The sequence below is a fragment of the Salmo salar genome, chromosome 17, assembly GCF_965601325.2.
Source record: "Salmo salar chromosome 17, fSalSal1, whole genome shotgun sequence".
Classification (NCBI taxonomy): domain Eukaryota; kingdom Metazoa; phylum Chordata; class Actinopteri; order Salmoniformes; family Salmonidae; genus Salmo; species Salmo salar.
In genome coordinates, this window is record NC_138307.1 from 16150001 (window position 1) to 16174839 (window position 24839).

Genomic DNA, 24839 nt, shown 5'->3' on the forward strand with positions numbered 1-24839 from the left:
TAATGCAGAGGATTTTCCCAAGGTTGCTGTTGACGCATATCCCACGGTAGTTATTGGGGTCAAATTTGTCTCCACTTTTGTGGATTGGTGTGATCCACAAATATTGGGGAAGATGCCATAGTTAAGGATGATGCTAAAGGGTTTAAGTATAGCCAATTGGAATTTGTTGTCTGTATATTTGATCATTTCATTGAGGATACCATCAACACCACAGGCCTTTTTGGGTTGGAGGGTTTGTATTTTGTCCTGTAGTTCATTCAATGTAATTAGAGAATCCAGTGGGTTCTGGTGGTCTTTAATAGTTGATTCTAAGATTTGTATTTGATCATGTATATGTTTTTGCTGTTTGTTTTTTGTTATAGGGTTTAAAATATTGGAGAACTGGTTTACCCATACATCTCCATTTTGGATAGATAACTCTTCGTGTTGTTGTTCATTTAGTGTTTTCCAATTTTCCCAGAAGTGGTTAGAGTCTATGGATTCTTCATTTACATTGAGCTGATTTCTGACGTGCTGTTCCTTCTCTCTCTCTCTCTCTCTCTCTCTCTCTCTTTCAAACGCTCACTCATGATCATCAGCAGTCCTGCAGCAGATATATAAAATCAAACGCACTATTGATAGAGAACAGAGGGGTCCAGTATATTTTACTACCTGTTCTCCCTCAGGCTGCAATTACACACACACAGACACACACACACACACACACACACACACACACACACACACACACACACACACACACACACACACACACACACACACACACACACACACACACACACACACACACACACACACACACACACACACACACACACACACACACTCACACACACACACACACACACACACACACACACACACACACACACACACACACACACACACACACACACACACACACACACACACACACACTCACACACAATCTAGGTCTCTTGGTGTTTATTTCAGATTAACACTGATCACACCCACGTACGGCACCACACACATGTGCACGCACGCACGCACACACACACACACACACACACACACACACACACACACACACACACACACACACACACTGATCAGACCATCCACATCAACCACATCCAGGACCAGAGCAGCTCTACACTATCTTCCTAAGTCTTCCCAATGAGGCAGAGCGGTATTCCCTGCCAGAGCTCTGGAATCTATTAAAGCAGGAATGTTGACATCACTCTGTTATTCTTCTATCTCACTAACTTTATTTCTCTCTCTCAGGATGGCTGAGGTTTCGCAGCAGGAGAGAATTCAGGCCATCGCTGTAAGTGACACACACACACACACACACACACACACACACACACACACACACACACACACACACACACACACACACACACACACACACACACACACACACACACACACACACACACACACACACACACACAAACAAACACACACAGCATGCATGTTTTCATACAACCATCAATAATGATAGACTCCTGTTAGGCCAGCCTGATCAACAGAAATAGACTTCGATTTTGGACATTTGAAAAGTTCCTGAGAATGTCGCGCTCACCAAAAAAAAGAAATTGCCCAGCACTGGGCGAAGACTTATGATGAGTTCTAGTGGCCTGCTCAGACCACTGCGCTACGACAGTTCACAATGCTCTAGCAAGCCGTGAGAGTACTTTATGATACTTAAGGGTATGAGTTCGGTTGGTTTGCAGAGCCTTCCCCAAACCATGCCGAATGAGCCCTGTAACCATGCCGAATGAACCCTGTAACCATGCCGAATGAACCCTGTAATCATGCCGAATGAACCCTGTAACCATGCTGAATTAACCCTGTAACCATGCTGAATTAACCCTGTAACCATGCCGAATTAACGCTGTAACCATGCCGAATTAACCCTGTAACCATGCCGAATTAACCCTGTAACCATGCCGAATGAACCCTGTAACCATGCCGAATTAACCCTGTAACCATGCTGAATTAACCCTGTAACCATGCCGAATTAACCCTGTAACCATGCCGAATGAACCCTGTAACCATGCCGAATGAACCCTGTAACCATGCCGAATGAACCCTGTAACCATGCCGAATTAACCCTGTAACCATGCCGAATTAACCCTGTAACCATGCCGAATGAACCCTGTAACCATGCCGAATGAACCCTGTAACCATGCCGAATTAACCCTGTAACCATGCTGAATTAACCCTGTAACCATGCCGAATTAACCCTGTAACCATGCTGAATTAACCCTGTAACCATGCCGAATTAACCCTGTAACCATGCTGAATTAACCCTGTAACCATGCCGAATTAACCCTGTAACCATGCTGAATTAACCCTGTAACCATGCCGAATTAACCCTGTAACCATGCTGAATTAACCCTGTAACCATGCCGAATTAACCCTGTAACCATGCTGAATTAACCCTGTAACCATGCCGAATTAACCCTGTAACCATGCCGAATTAACCCTGTAACCATGCCGAATTAACCCTGTAACCATGCCGAATTAACCCTGTAACCATGCCGAATTAACCCTGTAACCATGCCGAATTAACCCTGTAACCATGCTGAATTAACCCTGTAACCATGCCGAATTAACCCTGTAACCATGCTGAATTAACCCTGTAACCATGCCGAATTAACCCTGTAACCATGCCGAATGAACCCTGTAACCATGCCGAATTAACCCTGTAACCATGCTGAATTAACCCTGTAACCATGCCGAATTAACCCTGTAACCATGCTGAATTAACCCTGTAACCATGCTGAATTAACCCTGTAACCATGCCGAATTAACCCTGTAACCATGCCGAATTAACCCTGTAACCATGCTGAATTAACCCTGTAACCATGCCGAATTAACCCTGTAACCATGCCGAATTAACCCTGTAACCATGCTGAATTAACCCTGTAACCATGCCGAATGAACCCTGTAACCATGCCGAATTAACCCTGTAACCATGCTGAATTAACCCTGTAACCATGCCGAATTAACCCTGTAACCATGCTGAATTAACCCTGTAACCATGCTGAATTAACCCTGTAACCATGCCGAATTAATGCATCAAAAATAGAAGTTGATCCATAATACTGTACGTCGATGTTCGAACGGAAACTATGAGATCTTGTGTTAGATCAGGGTTTCCCAAACTGGGTCCTGGGGCCCCGTCTGGGTGCACATTTTGATTCAAATAATCCAGGCTTGATGATGAGTTGGTTATTTGAATCACCTGTGTAGTGCTAGGGCAAAAACCAAAACGTGCACCCAGGGGGAGGCCCCAGGACCCAGTTTGGGAAACCCTGTGTTAGACAACCAACCATTTGTATGTTAGATCAATATTTTGCCTGTTCTACCATCCTGAAACATCCTGTTACTGTCAAACTTTCTGCCACTCATAGCTTTTTACCCCTCCTCCCACCTCACACACACACACACACACACACACACACACACACACACACACACACACACACACACACACACACACACACACACACACACACACACACACCTCAGACCTATTAGCCCTTTCAGCCCTTATCCCTCCAGACCTCCAGACCCCCTATCCCTCCAGACCCCCTATCCCTCCAGACCTCCAGACCCCCTATCCCTCCAGACCCCCTATCCCTCTAGACCTCCAGACCCCCTATCCCTCCAGACCTCCTATCCCTCCAGACCTCCTATCCCTCCAGACCTCCAGACCCCCTATCCCTCCAGACCTCCTATCCCTCCAGACCTCCTATCCCTCCAGACATCCTATCCCTCCAGACTTCCTATCCCTCCAGACCCCCTATCCCTCCAGACCCCCTATCCCTCTAGACCTCCAGACCCCCTATCCCTCCAGACCTCCTATCCCTCTAGACCTCCAGACCCCCTATCCCTTCAGACCCCCTATCCCTTCAGACCCCCTATCCCTCCAGACCTCCTATCCCTCCAGACCTCCTATCCCTCCAGACCCCCTATCCCTCCAGACATCCTATCCCTCCAGACATCCTATCCCTCTAGACATCCTATCCCTCCAGACTCCCTATCCCTCCAGACCTCCTATCCCTCCAGACCCCCTATCCCTCCAGACATCCTATCCCTCCAGACTCCCTATCCCTCCAGAACCCCTATCCCTCCAGACCTCCTATCCCTCCAGACCCCCTATCCCTCCAGACCCCCTATCCCTCCAGACCCCTTATCCCTCCAGATCTCCTATCCCTCCAGACCCCCTATCCCTCCAGACTCCCTATCCCTCCAGACCTCCTATCCCTCCAGACCTCCTATCCCTCCAGACCCCCTATCCCTCCAGACCCTCTATCCCTCCAGACCTCCTATCCCTCCAGGCCCCCTATCCCTCCAGACCTCCTATCCCTCCAGACCTCCTATCCCTCCAGACCCCTATCCCTCTAGACCTCCAGACCCCCTATCCCTCCAGGCCCCCTATCCCTCCAGACCTCCTATCCCTCCAGACCTCCTATCCCTCCAGACCCCCTATCCCTCCAGACCCCCTATCCCTCCAGACCTCCTATCCCTCCAGACCTCCAGACCCCCTATCCCTCCAGACCTCCTATCCCTCCAGACCTCCTATCCCTCCAGACATCCTATCCCTCCAGACTTCCTATCTTTCCAGACCCCCTATCCCTCCAGACCCCTTATCCCTCTAGACCTCCAGACCCCCTATCCCTCCAGACCTCCTATCCCTCTAGACCTCCAGACCCCCTATCCCTCCAGACCCCCTATCCCTCCAGACCCCCTATCCCTCCAGACCTCCTATCCCTCCAGACCTCCTATCCCTCCAGACCCACTATCCCTCCAGACATCCTATCCCTCCAGACATCCTATCCCTCCAGACCTCCTATCCCTCCAGACCTCCTATCCCTCCATGCCTCCTATCCCTCCAGACCCCCTATCCCTCCAGACCTCCTATCCCTCCAGACCTCCTATCCCTCCAGACCCCCTATCCCTCCAGACATCCTATCCCTCCAGACATCCTATCCCTCCAGACCTCCTATCCCTCCAGACCTCCTATCCCTCCATGCCTCCTATCCCTCCAGACCTCCTATCCCTCCAAACCTCCTATCCTTCCAGACCTCCTAACAACGTAAAGCCTGTAGATGAATGTCTGTAGCTGAACATCCAGAAGCATTAGGCTAATGCTAGAAGCCGTAATGGACTCATATCCGGCATGAACATGCAGACACAGCAAACATCACATTGGTTAAAATGTTTTTAACATGGCCACTTACGGGGGTGTGTGTGTGTGTGTGTGTGTGTGTGTGTGTGTGTGTGTGTGTGTGTGTGTGTGTGTGTGTGTGTGTGTGTGTGTGTGTGTGTGTGTGTGTGTGTGTGTGTGTGTGTGTGTGTGTGTGTGTGTGTGTGTGTGTGTGTGTGTTGTGTCTTTACAGGAGAAGAGGAAGAGGCAGACAGAGATCGAGAACAAGAGGAGACAGCTGGAAGATGACAGAAGACAGCTTCAACACCTAAAGGTACAGACACACGCCACACACACACACACACACACACACACACACACACACACACACACACACACACACACACACACACACACACACACACACACACACACACACACACACACACACACACAAACACACACACACACACACACACTTATCGTAAGAGTAGGGGTGTTAACCCCGGGGACCTGGCTAAATTCCTAATCTGGCCCTCATACCATCACAGTCACCTAATCAACCCCAGCTTCCAATTGGCTCATTCATCCCCCTCCTCTCCCCTGTAACTATTCCCCAGGTCGTTGCTGTAAATGAGAAAGTGTTCTCAGTCAACTTACCTGGTAAAATAACGGTAAAATAAAAAAATACAAATAATAAATAAACACACACACACACACACAGGCCTTTGTGTCTCTGTTTAGTAGCAGATAGAAACACACTCGGCTGTCACAGACTGTTAACACAAGCTAGGAGATAAAGCCTGCTTCGATGCACATTACATAGCCTCCCTGTTATCTCCCCTCTAGCTGACTTGACCAAAGTTAAAATAGCCCTTTGATAACCCTTCACACACTGACTGAAGCACCAGCCTCTGATAAAGTAGTGTGTGTTAGAACACCACCAATGACCTTGTGTGCTCTTTGTGTGCTCTTGTCTTTTCTGTGTGTGGCTAAAACGGGGTACAGTATGTGTGTGAGAGTGGTTTCCTGCTCAGAGGGAGTGGGACACAAATCTGTTTCCTCTGACTAACCTTATATGGATTGTCTCTAGACACACACACGCACACACACCATCACACACACACACACACACGCACGCACGCACGCACGCGCACACACACACACACACACACACACACAAACACGCACGCGCACACACACACACACACACACAATGAGTTCTACAGCGGCTGTTTCTAATTAGGTGTCATATGTGATGATGTAATGCAGCCTGGAGATTTTGTGATGTAACCATGGAGACATGCACACGTATGGTAGAGAAGTAAAAGTTTGAGAGTAGAGTAAGGTGTGTGTGTGTGTGTGTGTGTGTGTGTGTGTGTGTGTGTGTGTGTGTGTGTGTGTGTGTGTGTGTGTGTGTGTGTGTGTGTGTGTGTGTGTGTGTGTGTGTGTGTGTATGTGTATGAGTGTGTGTGTGTGTTCCTTCCATTGTCAGTAGTGTAAGTAGTTTTTACACCAGAACAATGAACAGCGTGCTGAGCTGGGGAGGGATGTGTATATCCAATTATATCCAATTATGTGGGTGGGGGGAAGGGAGACACTGCTGATAGCTACTTTACTGAGGAAAAATGTACTTACTATGTCTGATGTGTGGTTGACCCACCTAGCTATCTGAAGATGAATGCACTAACTGGAAGTCGCTCTGGATAAGAGAGTCAGCTAAATGACTCAAATGTAAATGTAAAATGGAGGGACAGAGAGAAATATGGAAGAGAGAGGGAGGAGTTTTATGCAGCGTTATGGAAAAAAGTATATACATATTTGCTTAATGGAGAGAGAGATAGAAAGGGAGAGTGATGGATGAGAGACAGTGAAGTAGAGAGAGAGAGCGAGAGAGAGAGAGAGAGAGAGAGAGAGGGGTGGATGGATGGATGAAGAAAAGGGGAGTGTTGTTTGTAAATTCTTCTTCATCATATGGTTGGAATGCACATAAAGCTGACAGGAGAATGCTGGGGAGAGAAGGACTACACCTTTTCCCTGGAGCTGGTCTAGCTGACAGGAGAACGCTGGGGAGAGAAGGACTACTCCTTTTCCCTGGAGCTGGTCTAGCTGACAGGAGAATGCTGGGGAGAGAAGGACTACTCCTTTTCCCTGGAGCTGGTCTAGCTGACAGGAGAATGCTGGGGAGAGAAGGACTACTCCTTTTCCCTGGAGCTGGTCTAGCTGACAGGAGAATGCTGGGGAGAGAAGGACTACTCCTTTTCCCTGGAGCTGGTCTAGCTGACAGGAGAATGCTGGGGAGAGAAGGACTACTCCTTTTCCCTGGAGCTGGTCTAGCTGACAGGAGAATGCTGGGGAGAGAAGGACTACTCCTTTTCCCTGGAGCTGGTCTAGCTGACAGGAGAATGCTGGGGAGAGAAGGACTACTCCTTTTCCCTGGAGCTGGTCTAGCTGACAGGAGAATGCTGGGGAGAGAAGGACTACTCCTTTTCCCTGGAGCTGGTCTAGCTGACAGGAGAATGCTGGGGAGAGAAGGACTACTCCTTTTCCCTGGAGCTGGTCTAGCTGACAGGAGAATGCTGGGGAGAGAAGGACTACTCCTTTAACCTGGAGCTGGTCTAGCTGACAGAAGAATGCTGTGGAGAGAAGGACTACTCCTTTTTCCTGGAGCTGGTCTAGCTGACAGGAGAATGCTGGGGAGAGAAGGACTACTCCTTTAACCTGGAGCTGGTCTAGCTGACAGGAGAATGCTGGGGAGAGAAGGACTACTCCTTTTTCCTGGAGCTGGTCTAGCTGACAGGAGAATGCTGGGGAGAGAAGGACTACTCCTTTTCCCTGGAGCTGGTCTAGCTGACAGGAGAATGCTGGGGAGAGAAGGACTACTCCTTTTCCCTGGAGCTGGTCTAGCTGACAGGAGAATGCTGGGGAGAGAAGGACTACTCCTTTTCCCTGGAGCTGGTCTAGCTGACAGGAGAATGCTGGGGAGAGAAGGACTACTCCTTTTCCCTGGAGCTGGTCTAGCTGACAGGAGAATGCTGGGGAGAGAAGGACTACTCCTTTTCCCTGGAGCTGGTCTAGCTGACAGGAGAATGCTGGGGAGAGAAGGACTACTCCTTTTCCCTGGAGCTGGTCTAGCTGACAGGAGAATGCTGGGGAGAGAAGGACTACTCCTTTAACCTGGAGCTGGTCTAGCTGACAGAAGAATGCTGTGGAGAGAAGGACTACTCCTTTTTCCTGGAGCTGGTCTAGCTGACAGGAGAATGCTGGGGAGAGAAGGACTACTCCTTTAACCTGGAGCTGGTCTAGCTGACAGGAGAATGCTGGGGAGAGAAGGACTACTCCTTTTTCCTGGAGCTGGTCTAGCTGACAGGAGAATGCTGGGGAGAGAAGGACTACTTATTTTTCCTGGAGCTGGTCTTGCTGACAGGAGAATGCTGGGGAGAGAAGGACTACTCCTTTAACCTGGAGCTGGTCTAGCTGACAGGAGAATGCAGGGGAGAGAAGGACTACACCTTTTCCCTGGAGCTGGTCTAGCTGACAGGAGAATGCTGGGGAGAGAAGGCCTACTCCTTTAACCTGGAGCTGGTCTAGCTGACAGGAGAATGCTGGGGAGAGAAGGACTACTCCTTTAACCTGGAGCTGGTCTAGCTGACAGGAGAATGCTGGGGAGAGAAGGACTACTCCTTTAACCTGGAGCTGGTCTAGCTGACAGGAGAATGCTGGGGAGAGAAGGCCTACTCCTTTTTCCTGGAGCTGGTCTACGTAGCTGACAGTGTCGCTGCCTGAAATATACACTTAGAAAAAAGGCTTTAGAACCCTTTTGGGTTCCATGTAGATTCCTCTGTGGAAAGTGTTCTACAAGGAACCGAAAGGGTTCTACCCTTAACCAAAAAGGGTTCTTCAAAGTGTTCTCTTATGGGGACAGCCGAAGAACCCTTATTGGTTCATTTTTTTCTAAGTGTGTACATTGCCTAAATACCTTCCTCTGTTCCCAGGGGTTGAACCTCTATTTCCTACTGTCTGTCTACCCTCTCTCAATGCCCTTGCTCATTCTATTCTAACTGTGTGTGTGTGTGTGTGTGTGTGTGTGTGTGTGTGTGTGTGTGTGTGTGTGTGTGTGTGTGTGTGTGTGCGTGCGTGCGTGCGTGTGTGCGTGCGTGCGTGCGTGCGTGCGTAGTCAAAGGCTCTGAGAGAGCGCTGGTTGTTGGATGGGGCTCCAGAGGAAGATGAGACTCAAAGACGACTTCAGGAGGACGAAGAGAGGACTAAGGCACTAGAGAAGAGCATCCTCTGGTTAGTACACAAACATACACACACATAGGCACACACACATACACACACACACACACGCCGTTGCCGGTCGTCATTGTCGATAAAGCAAAGTAACTCTTTACTTTCTCTTTAATACTCTTTCTCCACACACTCCATTCATGTGTAATTAATGTGTGTGTGTGTGCGTGCGTGCGTGCGTGCGTGCGTGCGTGCGTGCGTGCGTGCGTGCGTGCGTGTGTGTGTGTGTGTGTGTGTGTGTGTGTGTGTGTGTGTGTGTGTGTGTCTGTGTGTGTGTGTGTGTGTCAGCCTGGAGCAGGAGATAGAGGAGCTGGAGAATCCGGTCATGACCAAAGAGAACGGAGGAGGTCAGTTCTACTGTTAATAAACTGTTAACATTCTGATCATTATTTTCCATCTGGTATTGCATTTTTTCCATTTGTTAAAAATTACCAAAAGTTTACCAACATTTGCTGATTATATGATGCAAACTATTTTTATATGACGGGACTTTATTCACATAAAAACAGTCGGATGGAAACCTGGCTAATGTTTTCTAGATTTTTGTTCATGTAGAGCCTAACCAGCTCCCCCCTCTCACTCACCTCTTTCTCTCCCCTCTCTATTGACCCCCTCTCTCCTCTCCCTTCTCCCCCCAGCTGTAAATGGAGTATCACAGAACCAGAGTCCTAGAAGAGAACTAACAGGAGTAGAAGCCAAGTTGTTCGGTCCCAGTCCAGACCAGGCCAGCGCTGAGAACCCTGTTACCCTGGTCTTCATGGGCTATACAGCTCTGGAGGGTGAGATAGCGGGGGAGGTGGGGGAAGCAGTGGGGACAGAGGGTGGAGACGGCTCAGTCAAGGCGGAGCTTGTGATGCTACCAGACGGGGAGGGGAAGGGGGTAGGAGAGGGGGAGACGGAGACCCAGGCAGCAGCCAATGGGAGTACGGGTGAGAAGGGGGAGGCAGGGGGGGCAAATGGGGGAGGAGGGGAGGAGGGGGAGAAGGAGAAGAAACAGAGTTGCAAGTGTTGCACAGTCATGTGAGTGTGTGTGTGTGTGTGTGTGTGTGTGTGTGTGTGTGTGTGTGTGTGTGTGTGTGTGTGTGTGTGTGTGTGTGTGTGTGTGTGTGTGTGTGTGTGTGTCAAAGAAAAATAGATGTGTGTGAGAGTTTGTGTGTGTGTGTGTGTGAGTGTGTCAGAGCAAGAGAGACTTGAGTGCGTACGTGTGTATGCGTGTCTGATCACACACTTATCAGCACTACAAAACCAAACAGTCCGACTCCTCCTGCCAAGCAGCAAAAACTACAGCCAACACCAACCATATAAGGCCAACAGACACTGGAGAATCAGTACTACTGTGTATTACTATAGTAGTACTACAACAACAACCTACAGCCAGGACAATATACACTAGACTATGTACTACTCTAGTACTACAATAACAACCTACAGCCAGGACAATATACACTAGACTATGTACTACTCTAGTACTACAATAACAACCTACAGCCAGGACAATATACACTAGACTATGTACTACTCTAGTACTACAATAACAATGGGGAAATCTGAAATGGAACCCTATTCCCTATAGTACTTTAGGCCAAAACACTCCCACAGTGCACTGGTATAGGGAAAAGGCTGCTATTTCAGATGCAGCTAGTACCTCCAGACTGATCAAACAAAAACTCGCTCACTGTGTACTGCTATCGTACTACTATTTACTACGATGTATTTCTTCTGATATGGATTATTCTTTTATTTTGATTGCTATTTTTATATTTTTCTGTCTTGACATTTATAGTGTATTCTGTGTGTACTTCTGTATTCTATTCTATCAATATTATCTTTATTATTGAACTGGATGTGCAGTCACGTTATTGTTGAAAAGAAAATGTAGCAGGTCTTTGTATTGTAATGTGTCTGCTATCGGAGCCATCTGGAAAATGTCTATCATTGTTTTTTAGTCCAGAATATGAAGAAGACATACATGTTGTATATTTCTCTGTCTATCAAGTATTTATCAGTCAGTTTCATATTATATTGTCTCTGTAATATAATTTCACAGTGTGAACAGTATTCAAATATATTGATATCAAGTTTTATACAATGTATTTATTTGTTTGGTTTCTGCCAAATCATAGCCAGCCACACTCTGCATGCAAGCTTGTACCATCATCACAAATCAGTAGGTAAACCAATCAATCAATGAATCAAGCAACCACACCATGTCATCTGGTACATCTCAGATAACATCATTATCTCTGTTTTAAACTGTCTATCCCATGTCATCATCTCTTATCTCATCATCTCAAGTCATTTATACTCCACTTACATCTAGTAATCTATTGATCTCTATTCATCTCTACTAATCTCCTCATTAGACTCACTATGACACTGTGCAACTCATAAACACATTTCACTATTTTATTGTTAAAAAAATGTAAAGGATGGCTGGTTCACTGTTTGAGTCAAGCCCAGCCATTGTTTAAATGCTGATGCTTATGAATTTTGTTGAGTCAGTGATGTTGAATCTTCTGATGTAGCATTAACTCTAACTCTGATTAGTGTTGTTATTGATCGTAATACTCCTCATCAGGTCTGATCAGTATCATTGATAACTATATCCATCATCACGGCATATTGCTTAACATGAATGTAATAATGGGTTCTATTGGGATCGAAGGGAAGGTGAAACCTGTCGTCAGCCGAATAAACCTTCCATTCCCAGAGACTCTCTGGTGTCTGTGTGTTCCATTACCCTGCTCTACAGTGTACACTAGGGGAAAGAGAAAGGGTGGGGTCTGGGATGAGAGAGGGAGGAGGGAGAGGATAGGTTGAATGAAGGGAAATAGAGAGGGGATAGGGAGGAGAGGGAGGTGGAGAGAGAAGGTGGGGTTAGGGAGAGTGAGAGATTACAGATCTCTTGCTGGAACCAGGGAGTGTGATGGTCTTGGGTTAGCTGGGGTCGTTTATGGGTCAGATCCACAACACCATAGATTACCTCTGCTTTTTTATGCATTGGAAATAGTAACAACTGTTTCAAACCACTAAATACAACAACAAAAACATGCAAAAAAAACCACTTGGGTCAAGTATGTGAAATACTTTTTAATAATTGATGTGTGGTTGATTTTGTTTACCCAGCATGGAGTTTGTACCTAAATGACTATTCCATTGTATCCAGCATGCTAATCTGCTGCTGAAGTATGAAGAACGTTGACATTTTGACCCAGCAGGTCTGCCTCAGAGTCCCATAGTAAACCAAATCACACAGCTGCTCCTCCTCAGTCAGCCCTGTAACAGACAAATTATGCCATCTGTTGGCCAATGCATGAACTACAACCCCGTATGGGATTTGTATTTTCTGAACTACATGAACTGATTGTGAAACAGGAAAGAAGCAGCATTCATTGTTTAGTTGCAAAGGTTTGCGAGTCAGCCATCCAATACCAGAACATAATAAAGCAATCTGTGTCAATGAAAACCATTCTTCGTTATTTTTCCAGGTAAACAAATGCAAAGCAAGGGTATGGTTTCACAGTGATTATGGTCAAGTTTCGGCCGAGAACTTTAAGAGAATGTTATACCCCCCATATTTTACGAACCAATCAAATCGCGATGCTAGGTGTAAGTGCCCGCCCATTTCGGGTTCTTCCAAGTACCTGGACCAATCAACGAACGCCTCGGTGTATTCAGCCATTTTGTATGAAAATCAAGGAAATCTGCCGCCGCTCCAGAGACCTGTGGATTATATCGAACGATGGAAGGGTGAGTGAAAAATATGTCGTTTTATGTCGAAAAGAAACGTAAATAATCTAACCGTAGATCAACTATTTATAAATTTTTTGATATATAGCTATGTTATGCAATATGTTTAGTAGTAGTTTAGCGTTTAGTTTGAGACGAGATGATGCTTGAGACTTTCAACAAGGCTAGCTAGTTAGCATTGTCTGCGCGCGAGCGTGTCCGGAAGGGGTGCGAACTAGTTGAAGTTAAGACTTTTAATAAGGGTTGTTTTTTTTAACTTATTATATTGCAAATAACAGAAAAAAACGCTAGTTGCAGTTTTTTTTTCATGTAGACGAAAGTAACCACCTTTAAAGTATTGGCAAATTTAGTTAAAAAAAACGCCCATCTTGAATCAACGTGTCTTTGTAACGTTAGCTAGTTTCCGCATTCCATATGTGCGCTCGTGTTTGTGGAAGGCGAATGTTGTGTGTTCAGGATTAGGGTAAATTCTTCCAATTCTATGGCTATTAGCTGCTCAGGGGACATTTCAATTCAACGAGGTGAACTAAAGCAACTTTTCTTGAGTCAATGCCGTTTCTAGCTAGCTATGAACTTCCATAAAGTTAGTAACTAAACTTCCTCTTTCCTCCTCCATTTCCTTCTCTCCTCTCTTTTTTCCCCCCCTTTGTTTCAACAGACACAAGTTAGATGCTGATCTGTATCCTATGGGACCTGGCTACGTCACAGACATAGAGTAAGTCTCCTGATAGATTTTACATTTACAATCAATCAAAAATGTAATGTAAAATGTTGATTGAGTGATTTACTGATTGGTTGATCTTTTAGGAAAATGCATCCTGCCCTCTTTGGAGTAACTCAAATGAGTAACCCTCCTTTTCTCTCTCTCCCCAGTGTCTCAGTGGGTACCAAGGTAGGTGTCTTCATTCACAATTTAATTCCTTGTTTTTTCTCTCTGTCTTCTGTGCTAAAACGTTGGTTAAAGTCTCTCCTCTGTGGCTGTGTCTCTGAGTGCTGTTAGCATGAGTGTCTTTGTGTCTCTGGCTGGAACAGTAGCAGTATTGTAGAGCGATGGGGTGAGGCTGCTGGGCCACTCCAGACATGAGCACCATTGACTGACTTACACAGAGCAGCTTCATTAACTGTAGTCTGGCTGAGCAAGACCATCTGTCTGACAGACTATTCCTCTCCAGCCATTACTCTGTTAATACATTTACCCGGGTCGTATTTGTTGGTGCATGTAGCAAGACGTTTTGCAACAGAAAATGGAAACAAGTTTGTTATTGGGCTTGTTCAGGGTTTTCTTCGGTTGGTGCTTAGTCAATACAACCCAGCTAGGCCTGTCTCTGTCTCCATGGTGTATGTGGTTATGATCATTGTGAATGTTCCTTTCTCTTCCAGAGGGGATCTGATGAACTCTTCTCCTCCTACATCATGACCCCAGGTGTGTGTAGCTGATGGTTAATCAGAATGTTCTATGTTGTTCACTAGTAGTTAATGGTAATGTGTCTGGTAATCAGAATGTTCTATGTTGTTCTCTAGTAGCTGATGTTAATGTCTGGTAATCAGAATGTTCTGTGCTGTTCTCTAGTAGTTAATGGTGCTAAGAGTAGGAAGTTAAATTAAAAAGGTGTCTGTGTTTGTAGCCAACGGTAATGACAGTAAGAAGTTCAAAGGTGAGATGCGGAGCCCCAGTGCTCCATCGCGTGTCATCCACCTGCGCCAGCTGCCCGGGGACATCCAGGATTCTGAGGTCATCAGCATGGGAATGCCCTTTGGGAAGGTCACCAACCTTCTGATGATGAAGGGAAAGAACCAGGTATGCGCACACACTACAGATCCTTTACCCTAAAGGTGTTCACACACACTACAGATCCTTTACCCTAAAGGTGTTCACACACACACTACAGATCCTTTACCCTAAAGGTGTTCACACACACACTACAGATCCTTTACCCTAAAGGTGCACACACACACACTACAGATCCTTTACCCTAAAGGTGTTCACACACACACTACAGATCCTTTACCCTAAAGGTGCACACACACACACTACAGATCCTTTACCCTAAAGGTGTTCACACACACACTACAGATCCTTTACCCTAAAGGTGTTCACACACACACTACAGATCCTTTACCCTAAAGGTGCACACACACACACACACTACAGATCCTTTACCCTAAAGGTGCACACACACACACACACTACAGATCCTTTACCCTAAAGGTGTTCACACACACACTACAGATCCTCTACCCTAAAGGTGCACACACACACACACACACACTACAGATCCTCTACCCTAAAGGTGTTCACACACACACACACTACAGATCCTCTACCCTAAAGGTGTTCACACACACACACACACTACAGATCCTCTACCCTAAAGGTGTTCACACACACACTACAGATCCTCTACCCTAAAGGTGCACACACACACACACACACACACTACAGATCCTCTACCCTAAAGGTGTTCACACACACACACACACACTACAGATCCTCTACCCTAAAGGTGTTCACACACACACACACACACACTACAGATCCTCTACCCTAAAGGTGCACACACACACACTACAGATCCTTTACCCTAAAGGTGTTCACACACACACTACAGATCCTCTACCCTAAAGGTGCACACACACACACACTACAGATCCTCTACCCTAAAGGTGTTCACACACACACGCTACAGATCCTCTACCCTAAAGGGGTCCACACACACGCTACAGATCCTCTACCCTAAAGGGGTCCACACACACGCTACAGATCCTCTACCCTAAAGGGGTTCACACACGCTACAGATCCTCTACCCTAAAGGGGTCCATACACACGCTACAGATCCTCTACCCTAAAGGGGTTCACACACACACGCTACAGATCCTCTACCCTAAAGGTGTTCACACACACACACGCTACAGATCCTCTACCCTAAAGGGGTTCACACACACACGCTACAGATCCTCTACCCTAAAGGGGTTCACACACACACACGCTACAGATCCTCTACCCTAAAGGGGTTCACACACACACACGCTACAGATCCTCTACCCTAAAGGGGTTCACACGCTACAGATTAGAGGTCGACCGATTATGATTTTTCAATACCGATTATTGGAGGACCAAAAACCGCCGGTACCGATTAATCGGCCAATTTTTTTATTTATTTATTTGTAATAATGACAATTACAACAATACTGAATGAACACTTTTTTTATTTTAACTTAATGTAATACATCAATAAAATCTATTTAGTCTCAATCAAACATGTTCAATTTGGTTTAAATAATGCAAAAACAGTATTGGAGAAGAAAGGAAAAGTGCAATATGTGCTAAAAGCTAATATTTAAGTTCCTTGCTCAGAACATGAGAACATATGAAAGCTGGTGGTTCAATATTCCCAGTTAAGAAGTTTTAGGTTGTAGTTATTATTGGAAATATGACGCGTGGACTATTTCTCTCTATACCATTTGTATTTCCTATACCTTTGACTATTGGATGTTCTTATAGGCACTATAGTATTGCCAGCCTCATCTCGGGAGTTGATAGGCTTGATGTTTCCTCGTGGATTGCAATGTAATCAGCCATAATCGGCATCCAAAAAGGCCGATTACCGATTGTACTGAAAACTTGGAATCGGCCCTTTTGTTATTTTATATACAAAAAAAAAAATATTTTTTTAAATAATTGTTTATTTTTTTATTTTATTTTTTTATCGGTCGACCTCTACACCAGATCCACTATCCTAAAGGTGTTCACACACTACAGATCCTCTACTCTAAAGGTGTTCACACACACAGATCCTCTACCCTAAAGGGGTTCACACTCAGGAACACATACATGGTGTCCACACACACACCTTCCCTGGCTGATCTTGTGTGTGTGTGTGTAGGCGTTCCTGGAGATGAACACTGTGGACCAGGCACAGACCATGGTGAACTACTACGCTACGGTCACCCCCCTCATCAGACAGCAGCCTGTATTCATGCAGTACAGCAACCACAAGGAACTCAAGACCGACAACTCACCTAACCAAGTGGTAATGCCATTGACCCATACTAATACGAGACTCACTAACTTGTATGTCTGTAGCACATTTGTAAACCGGTTACAGCATAGTGCCCACAGTACAATGTAATAACAGTGTATGTTTGTGTGTGTGTGCCCGGCCCCAGAGAGTCCAGGCAGCACTGCAGGCGGTGAATGCTGTCCAGGGTGGCACCATGTTGGGCTCTACCATGTCCGGTATGGGGGGTGGGATGGGCGCTACCATGTCAGTTGGAGGGGGAGAGATGGGAGCCAGAGGCATGGCCACCCAGAGCCCTGTCCTTAGAGTCATAGTAGAAAACCTCTTCTACCCCGTCACACTGGAAGTCCTGCACCAGGTACGCACACTCCACCAGTGTTTCTTAGTCATGAGTGTGTTCAAATGGTTTTCTTTTGCTTGTTGTCAAAATGCCTGCAGCAGGGATGTAACCTGTGTGTGTTCTTCCCTGTAGATCTTCTCCAAGTATGGGTCTGTTCTGAAGATCATCACCTTCACTAAGAACAACCAGTTCCAGGCTCTGGTCCAATATGCTGACCCCATGACGGCACAGCACACCAAAATGGTACACACGCCCCCCAATAAACCTATGATTTCTCCATCTCTCTCTCTGCCATCTCCAGATGGTCAGAACATCAATAATAGATGCTGTAAATGGACTTGCCTGAACTTCCACACACCCCTAATCCCTCTGTGTCTCTGCAGTCTCTAGACGGTCAGAACATCTATAACGGCTGCTGTACTCTGAGGGTGAGTTTCTCCAAGCTGACCAGCCTCAACGTGAAGTTTAACAACGATAAGAGCCGTGACTACACCAGACCTGACCTTTCTACTGGAGAGCAACACAACCCTCAGCCTGGAATGGACCAGCACGCGATGGCTGCTGCCGCCTTCGGTAACACACACACGTTAGACCGGTGTTTCTCAAAGTTTTTTTTGTACCAGGAGATAGCACGTAGCTACCAGGGTGCTCTTCTAGAGACTGTCATACTGACACTGAAATTAGACTCATGTGTTTTTCCCTCTCTGTTTCTCTCCCACCTTCTATCTCTCCAGGGTCTCCAGGTCTGATCTCAGCGTCTCCTTATGGACACGGATTCCCCCAGGCCTTCACTCTACAGCAGGCTGCAGGTACATCCTCACGTTAACACAGTCAGCTGGTTCACTCTACCTGTAGCCTCCGTTTATTACATAGCTATTACTACATTGTCAAATCATCGGTCGGTGTACTCCAGCTGCACAGCTTGGCCCCGGTGCTTGAGATAACGTGTGTGTTTCTTTGTGTGTGTCTAGGTCTGTCTATGCCCGGTGCCTTGGCGTCATTCGGTATGGGTCCAGGGGGCATGGCCGCTACTCGTCTCGGCCTGCAAGCCCTCGGCGGTGGCGGAGGACAAGCTGGCGTCCTATTGGTCAGCAACCTCAACCCAGAGGTCAGGACTGTTACTACCCACACACTCTTTCTCTCACCCACAAGCATACCAGTATACATCCTTTCTCTATTGTACAAGCACACCATAGTAAACCTTTCCTCTGAGCCCTTTAAATGGGTGTGTCTCCACGGTTTAGAACTAACAGTTTTCTGTTATCTTCCATTTCATGGCTTCCTTTTTGTCTATTCTTGAGTTGCTGGAGACACAATAATCCTTATATAGAGACACCCCCCATGTTATTGTACTGTATTATCTGACCTGTACTGTTGCATTGTTAATCTCTCTTTTCTCCTCCTAGTGTTGCCATAGTCACAGTGTTTTAATTTAGACACTATTCTGTGTTTACTGACCTTGTTTTTTTCTTCTTTACCTCCTTTCTTTTATTCTCTCTCCTTCCCCATCTCATCCTGCTCTTTGCCCTTTATAAAAACTCACTCCTATGCCAACTCTTTCTTCTCATCATTCTCCCTCTTCCCTCTATCTCTCTCTCTTTGTCTCCCTCTCTTTCTCCTCCATGTGATCCTCCCGTGGACCTCTTGGCTGCTGACTGCTGGACTCCATCCCTCCATCCCTGACTCCACTCTCCTCCTCCACTTTACCCCTGTCCCCTCCCTCTTTCTCTCTCCCCCTCCCTGGTTCCTCTACCTCCCCCTGCTGTTTATAAAGAGCGTTACACCAAACTGCCTCTTTATTCTCTTTGGTATGTTATCAGCCTTTCGTTTCCCTTTATGACTTTAGGTTTTTACATTTACCTACTGTTACCAATAATATTATATCATCACTGTACCTTTGACTGTACCTACCTCATTCAGTCTTCATTTACCCTTATATTGACCTAAATATATACTTTTTATTATTTTATCATTCTTTAATCTGTTTCACTTAATATATTTATTTAATTACCAACTGGTACTGAATCTATCTGTTACCTGGGCTGGTTTTCATGTTGTGGTCTGTCTGTCTGTGAATCAGAAATCCAAGCTCTCCTTTACATGAATCAGTCATTTCAATGGCCAGAAACTGAGTAGTGTGGTGGTATAGAACCTGTTGTCTGGGCATTACAGTAGTCTAGTCTGTCTGCTGTTGATCAAGACCATCACATTACAACACTGACATTACAACTAAGTCTCTTCATGAAAAATGCATCTGGTTTGCAGTGTGTGCTGTGTTTTAACCTGTGTGTGTTCTCCAGGTGTGTATGGCGACGTGATGAGAGTTAAGATTCTGTTCAATAAGAAGGACAACGCTCTGGTCCAGATGGCTGATGGCACACAGGCTCAGCTAGGTACTGTGTGTATGGGACCGTGCGTCTGTGTGTTGTTGAAGTAGTTAGTAGCACGTGTGTGTGTTCTGGTGTATGACGGTCTTGTCTTCTCTTCAGCGATGAGCCACCTGAACGGGGTGCGTCTCCATGGCCGGTCTCTACGTGTCTCCATGTCTAAACACACCACCGTGCAGCTGCCCAGAGAAGGTATGTACACACACTACCATGTCTAAACACACAGCTGCCCAGAGAAGGTATGTACACACACTACCATGTCTAAACACACAGCTGCCCAGAGAGAAGGTATGTACACACACTACCATGTCTAAACACACAGCTGCCCAGAGAGAAGGTATGTACACACACTACCATGTCTAAACACACAGCTGCCCAGAGAAGGTATGTACACACACTACCATGTCTAAACACACAGCTGCCCAGAGAGAAGGTATGTACACACACTACCATGTCTAAACACACAGCTGCCCAGAGAGAAGGTATGTACACACACTACCATGTCTAAACACACAGCTGCCCAGAGAAGGTATGTACACACACTACCATGTCTAAACACACAGCTGCCCAGAGAGATGGTATGTACACACACTACCATGTCTAAACACACAGCTGCCCAGAGAGAAGGTATGTACACACACTACCATGTCTAAACACACAGCTGCCCAGAGAGAAGGTATGTACACACACTACCATGTCTAAACACACAGCTGCCCAGAGAGAAGGTATGGGCCGTCTAACATCCACTACTGTTGTGTCATGACATGTTCTACTCTATCCTATTCAAGGCCATGAGGACCAGGGGTTGACTAAGGACTATGCCACCTCTCCTCTCCACCGTTTTAAGAAGCCTGGCTCCAAAAACTACAACAACATCTACCCTCCCTCTGGCACACTGCACCTCTCCAACATACCGTACGTATACACACACACACACACACACACACACAACATCCTCTTTATGTTTGAAAGTGTCCTATTGCTTTCTCTGCTAATGCTTTCTCTTTCTCTCTCTAGTCCTGCAGTAGGAGAGGAGGATCTGAAGGCACTGTTCAGCAGTTCAGGAGCTTCAGTCACGGCCTTCAAGTTCTTCCAGTAAGTCTCAACATCCAACTACACTTTTATGACATCACTACCTAATGATCAAATCAAACTTTATTTGTCACATGCGCCGAATACAACAAGTGTAGACCTGGGCCTTCCCTGTAGCTCAGTTGGTAGAGCATGGTGTTTGCAACGCATGGTGTTTGCAACGCCAGGGTTGTGGGTTCGATTCCCACGGGGGGCCAGCACAGAAAAAAAATGTATGCATTCACTACTGTAAGTCGCTCTGGATAAGAGCGTCTGCTAAATGACTAAAATTTAAATGTAGACTTTACCATGAAATGCTTACTTACAAGCCCTTAACCCAACAGTGCAGTTCAAGAAGAGTTAAGAATATATTTACGAAGTAGACTAAAATAAAAAGTAACACAATAACGAGGTTATATACAGGAGGCACCGGTACTGAGTCAGTGTGCGGGGGTACAGGTTAGTTGAGGTAATTGATGTGCTTGTCTTTATGGCATCTTTACCTAATGATGTAATAGTCTTTGTGGCATCACTACCCGACAATGTAAAGATCTTTATGATTTCACTACCCAATGGTGGAATGGTCTTTATCACATCGCTACCTGATGATGTTTTTGACTTTATGGCATCACTACCTGATGTAATGGGGAATCCTCTTTCCTGGTGTGTATAGGAAGGACCGTAAGATGGCTCTGATCCAGATGAGCTCAGTGGAGGAAGCTGTTGAGAGTCTCATCGAGTTCCACAACCATGACCTGGGAGACAACCACCACCTCAGAGTGTCTTTCTCCAAATCTACCATCTAACACAATCACTCACACACACACAGCTGTAACTACAGAGTATAGACCAAACCTGTTTATCAGAATGCCTTCCACGTCGTTTGTATGTCAAGTCTTATTCCACACGACACACTTAATCATTCCTTTATACTTTTTTAAGTTTTATCATTTTTACACAACTATTTACATTTACTATGGATATAATCGGTTCATATTTTATTTTAGTAGTTTGACTTCTATGGAAGGAAACTCACAGAACTCTCCAAGATGCACATCTAGTATTTCTGTTTCTACACTCTGCAGAATGCACATCTAGTCTTTCTGTTTCTAGATTACAATGTTTTATTTTTTTCCATTTCATATACTTAAAAAAAGAGAAATCCATTGATTAATGTTTTCTGTTTCTACTGTCTGTCCTTGGGATTTTCACCACTAGTCATATTGATCTAACAAAATGCCTTTCCGCAACAGTCTAGTGCCTTAACCAGACCAGCCGGCTAGCCTTTCCATGCTATTACATTGATTTTATATGATTAGACTCTCAAAAAAGCTTTTTCTTTGAACATCAATAATTTGATTTGAAATATATGGCTGTGGTCTTCCCTTTTGATTTCTAGATGTACACTATGCATTCCATTTGTATTTTTGTAACATTGGTAGTTCTATACTCTATCATTTTCTATACGGTGTACTGTTTGATATCTACCGGTCACTGTGCCTCAAGTCTTAATTCTTGCTCCAGAGGTGCTACTTAAAATCATGCAGCGTTTAGTCTTTAGTGCCTACTTCACCCCTAATATTTTACAGATACACACATGAAATACTCTAATTTTATTTCACACAGCCTTAGATATTTAGTGCCTACAACACAAACGTATTTATTACCTTTGTTCTGGTACTGACTGTCTATATATGGCTTTTGCTATAGATTCTTCTGTAGCATAAACGGTTTCATGTAGCTATTGATGGTTGATGTTATTGAGGACCAAAGTACCTACCACCCCTTCTACTAAAAGACAACGTTCTAAACTCTCTTTTCTCCCATTGGTTTGATTCTATGGTCCAAATTGAAAGACCGCCTCTAGGGATTTGATTTTGTTTTCATTTTATACCTAATCAGTCGGCCACTAGAGCTAAAAATAGTAATTTTGAGTGAGTTATACCTTGAATTTGTGATATTTGGTTTCGTGTCCCATTTCTGTTAAATTCCTCTATGTTGGTAGAGTACTTTAAGCATGAATATATACTGTATGTTGACCTAGTTGATGATATCACAGTGGATAGCTGTGAGGTAGTTCTGTATTCTGCTCCTGGTAACGGTTGTCGCTTTTATTTTCCATTATGGGTTTTATTGGGGTCAGGGGTCAGCAGGATGTGATATCATGAAGCAGGGGGAGGGTTTTTGTCTGTCTATATTTAGTGTTTTTGTACCACAGTGATTTGGATTGTACCACAGATTCCATTTCATTCCAACATGTATATTTTGATATATAGTTAACAAACGTTGATTCCAACATGTATATTTTGATATAAAGGTAATGCCAGCTTTCTCTGGAGGGCTGTAAAGATGAGTTTTGTATCACAAAGAAATTAAACTTAATGGAACACAGCCTTGTGTTTTTGATGTTTCCTGATTTCCAAATGGCCCCCTAGTCTCAAGGCACTACCCCCGGCCCCTACTCCCTATAGGCACACTTGCAGATCTGAATAGATTTGAGAGGTTTAAGCAAGCTTCTTTGCCTTCTGATAGGCTTGGGAATGACCCTCTCACTGGTCAATCCCTGTATGGCCACTTGGTGGAGCCAGAGCCAAGTGTAGGGATACAGTATACATCACAGTGCCATATTTTCCTGGATACAATGTGGAGCCATCTCTCGCTCTGACTTTGTCCCCACTGACACAGAAGTGACTATCTTGTGATTATTTCTCTGGCTGTCCCCACTGGTACGAAGATGACTTTACCAGGTGATTATCTCCCTGACTCTGTCCCCACTGCAACAGAGGCGACTTTTTCGCCAATTAGATAGGATTAAATGCATAGAAATAAATTGAATAGAACAGGCGAATCATTGACTTGAACTACTGTTCTATTCATTCTATTTCTATGCATTTAAGCCTATCCGTAATCCAGATAGTTAACTTTAGAAAAACGGCCCTGGTGATTATCTCTGTGACATCACCTTTGTGTCATTTTCTTGTCATTTTACTTCGAGGACATTGCTTTGGTGACGGTGCGTTCTGTTCAGACCTCAAGTCCCCCTTACAACCGTAGGGGTCTGGTGGTGGTGATGAAATAGTAGTAATTTCCTGCCCACACACTGTTGGATTTTCTTCAATATACAGTACCAGTCAAAAGTTTGGACACACCTACTCATTCAAGGGTTTTTATTTTTATTTACATTGTAGAATAGTAGTGAAGACATCACAACTATTAAATGACACATATGGAATCATATAGTAACCAAAAAAGTGAGATTCTTTATATATATATATATATTGAGATTCTTCAAAGTAGCCACCCTTTGCCTTGATGACAGCTTTGCATTCTCCCAACCAGCTTCACCTGGAATGTTTTTCCAACAGTCTTGAAGGAGTTCCCACATATGATGAGCACTTGTTGGCTGCTTTTCCTTCACTCTGCGCTCCAACTCATCCCAAACCATCTCAATTGGGTTGAGGTTGGGTGATAGTGGAGGCCAGGTCATCTTATGCAGCACTCCATCACTCTCCTTGGTCAAATAGCCCTTACACAGCTTGGAGGTGTGTTGGGTCATTGTTCTATTGAAAAACAAATGATAGTCTCACTAAGTGCAACCCAGATGGGATGGCGTATTGCTGTAGAATGCTGTGGTAGCCATGCTGGTTAAGTGTGCCTTGAATACTTAATAAATCACAGACAGTGTCACCAGCAAAGCATCATCACACCTCCTCCTCCATGCTTCACGGTGGGAACCACACATGCAGAGATAATCTGTTCACCTACTCTGCATCTGACAAAAACACGGCGGTTGGAACCAAAAATCTCAAATTTGGACTCATCGGACCAAAGCACAGATTTCCACCGGTCTAATGTCC

The 24839-nt window shown here is 45.2% G+C and overlaps 2 protein-coding genes across 5 annotated transcripts in view; both read left to right on the forward strand.

Moving 5' to 3' along the window:
- LOC106575483 (uncharacterized) overlaps positions 1 to 12128 on the forward strand; it is an 18053-nt gene extending 5925 nt beyond the window's left edge. Inside the window, exons 2-6 of the mRNA XM_045698983.2 lie at positions 1246 to 1288; positions 5379 to 5459; positions 9303 to 9418; positions 9704 to 9762; positions 10054 to 12128. Coding sequence (XP_045554939.1) covers positions 1246 to 1288; positions 5379 to 5459; positions 9303 to 9418; positions 9704 to 9762; positions 10054 to 10439 — 685 coding nt within the window. The 3' untranslated portion in view covers positions 10440 to 12128. The remainder of the gene's footprint in view (positions 1 to 1245; positions 1289 to 5378; positions 5460 to 9302; positions 9419 to 9703; positions 9763 to 10053) is intronic.
- Positions 12129 to 13056: 928 nt separating this feature from the next.
- Positions 13057 to 23373, forward strand: ptbp1 (Polypyrimidine tract-binding protein 1). Of its 4 annotated transcripts, none has more exons than XM_045698468.2 (17): positions 13057 to 13165; positions 13824 to 13880; positions 13973 to 14057; positions 14546 to 14588; positions 14791 to 14963; positions 17050 to 17196; positions 17333 to 17542; positions 17657 to 17767; positions 17908 to 18097; positions 18259 to 18333; positions 18496 to 18632; positions 19299 to 19332; positions 19825 to 19917; positions 20014 to 20103; positions 20700 to 20826; positions 20929 to 21006; positions 21656 to 23373. In XM_045698468.2, the coding sequence occupies exons 1-17, from the start codon at positions 13158 to 13160 to the stop codon at positions 21786 to 21788; spliced, it is 1791 nt and encodes a 596-aa protein (XP_045554424.1). In that variant the 5' UTR covers positions 13057 to 13157; the 3' UTR covers positions 21789 to 23373. The 4 variants fall into 4 exon arrangements, with proteins under 4 accessions (XP_045554424.1, NP_001133760.1, XP_045554426.1 ...); NM_001140288.1 differs by having other exon boundaries at positions 13143 to 13165; positions 14039 to 14057; XM_045698470.2 differs by lacking the exon at positions 13057 to 13165 and adding an exon at positions 13574 to 13686 and having other exon boundaries at positions 14039 to 14057.
- Positions 23374 to 24839: the final 1466 nt, after the last annotated feature.

Bases quoted from the DNA above. Each gene is read 5' to 3' on its own strand.
- ptbp1 (XM_045698468.2), top strand. The intron at 14,058-14,545 runs GTAGGTGTCTTC...TTTCTCTTCCAG, and splicing joins GTGTCTCAGTGGGTACCAAG to AGGGGATCTGATGAACTCTT. The intron at 20,827-20,928 runs GTACGTATACAC...TTCTCTCTCTAG, and splicing joins CTGCACCTCTCCAACATACC to TCCTGCAGTAGGAGAGGAGG.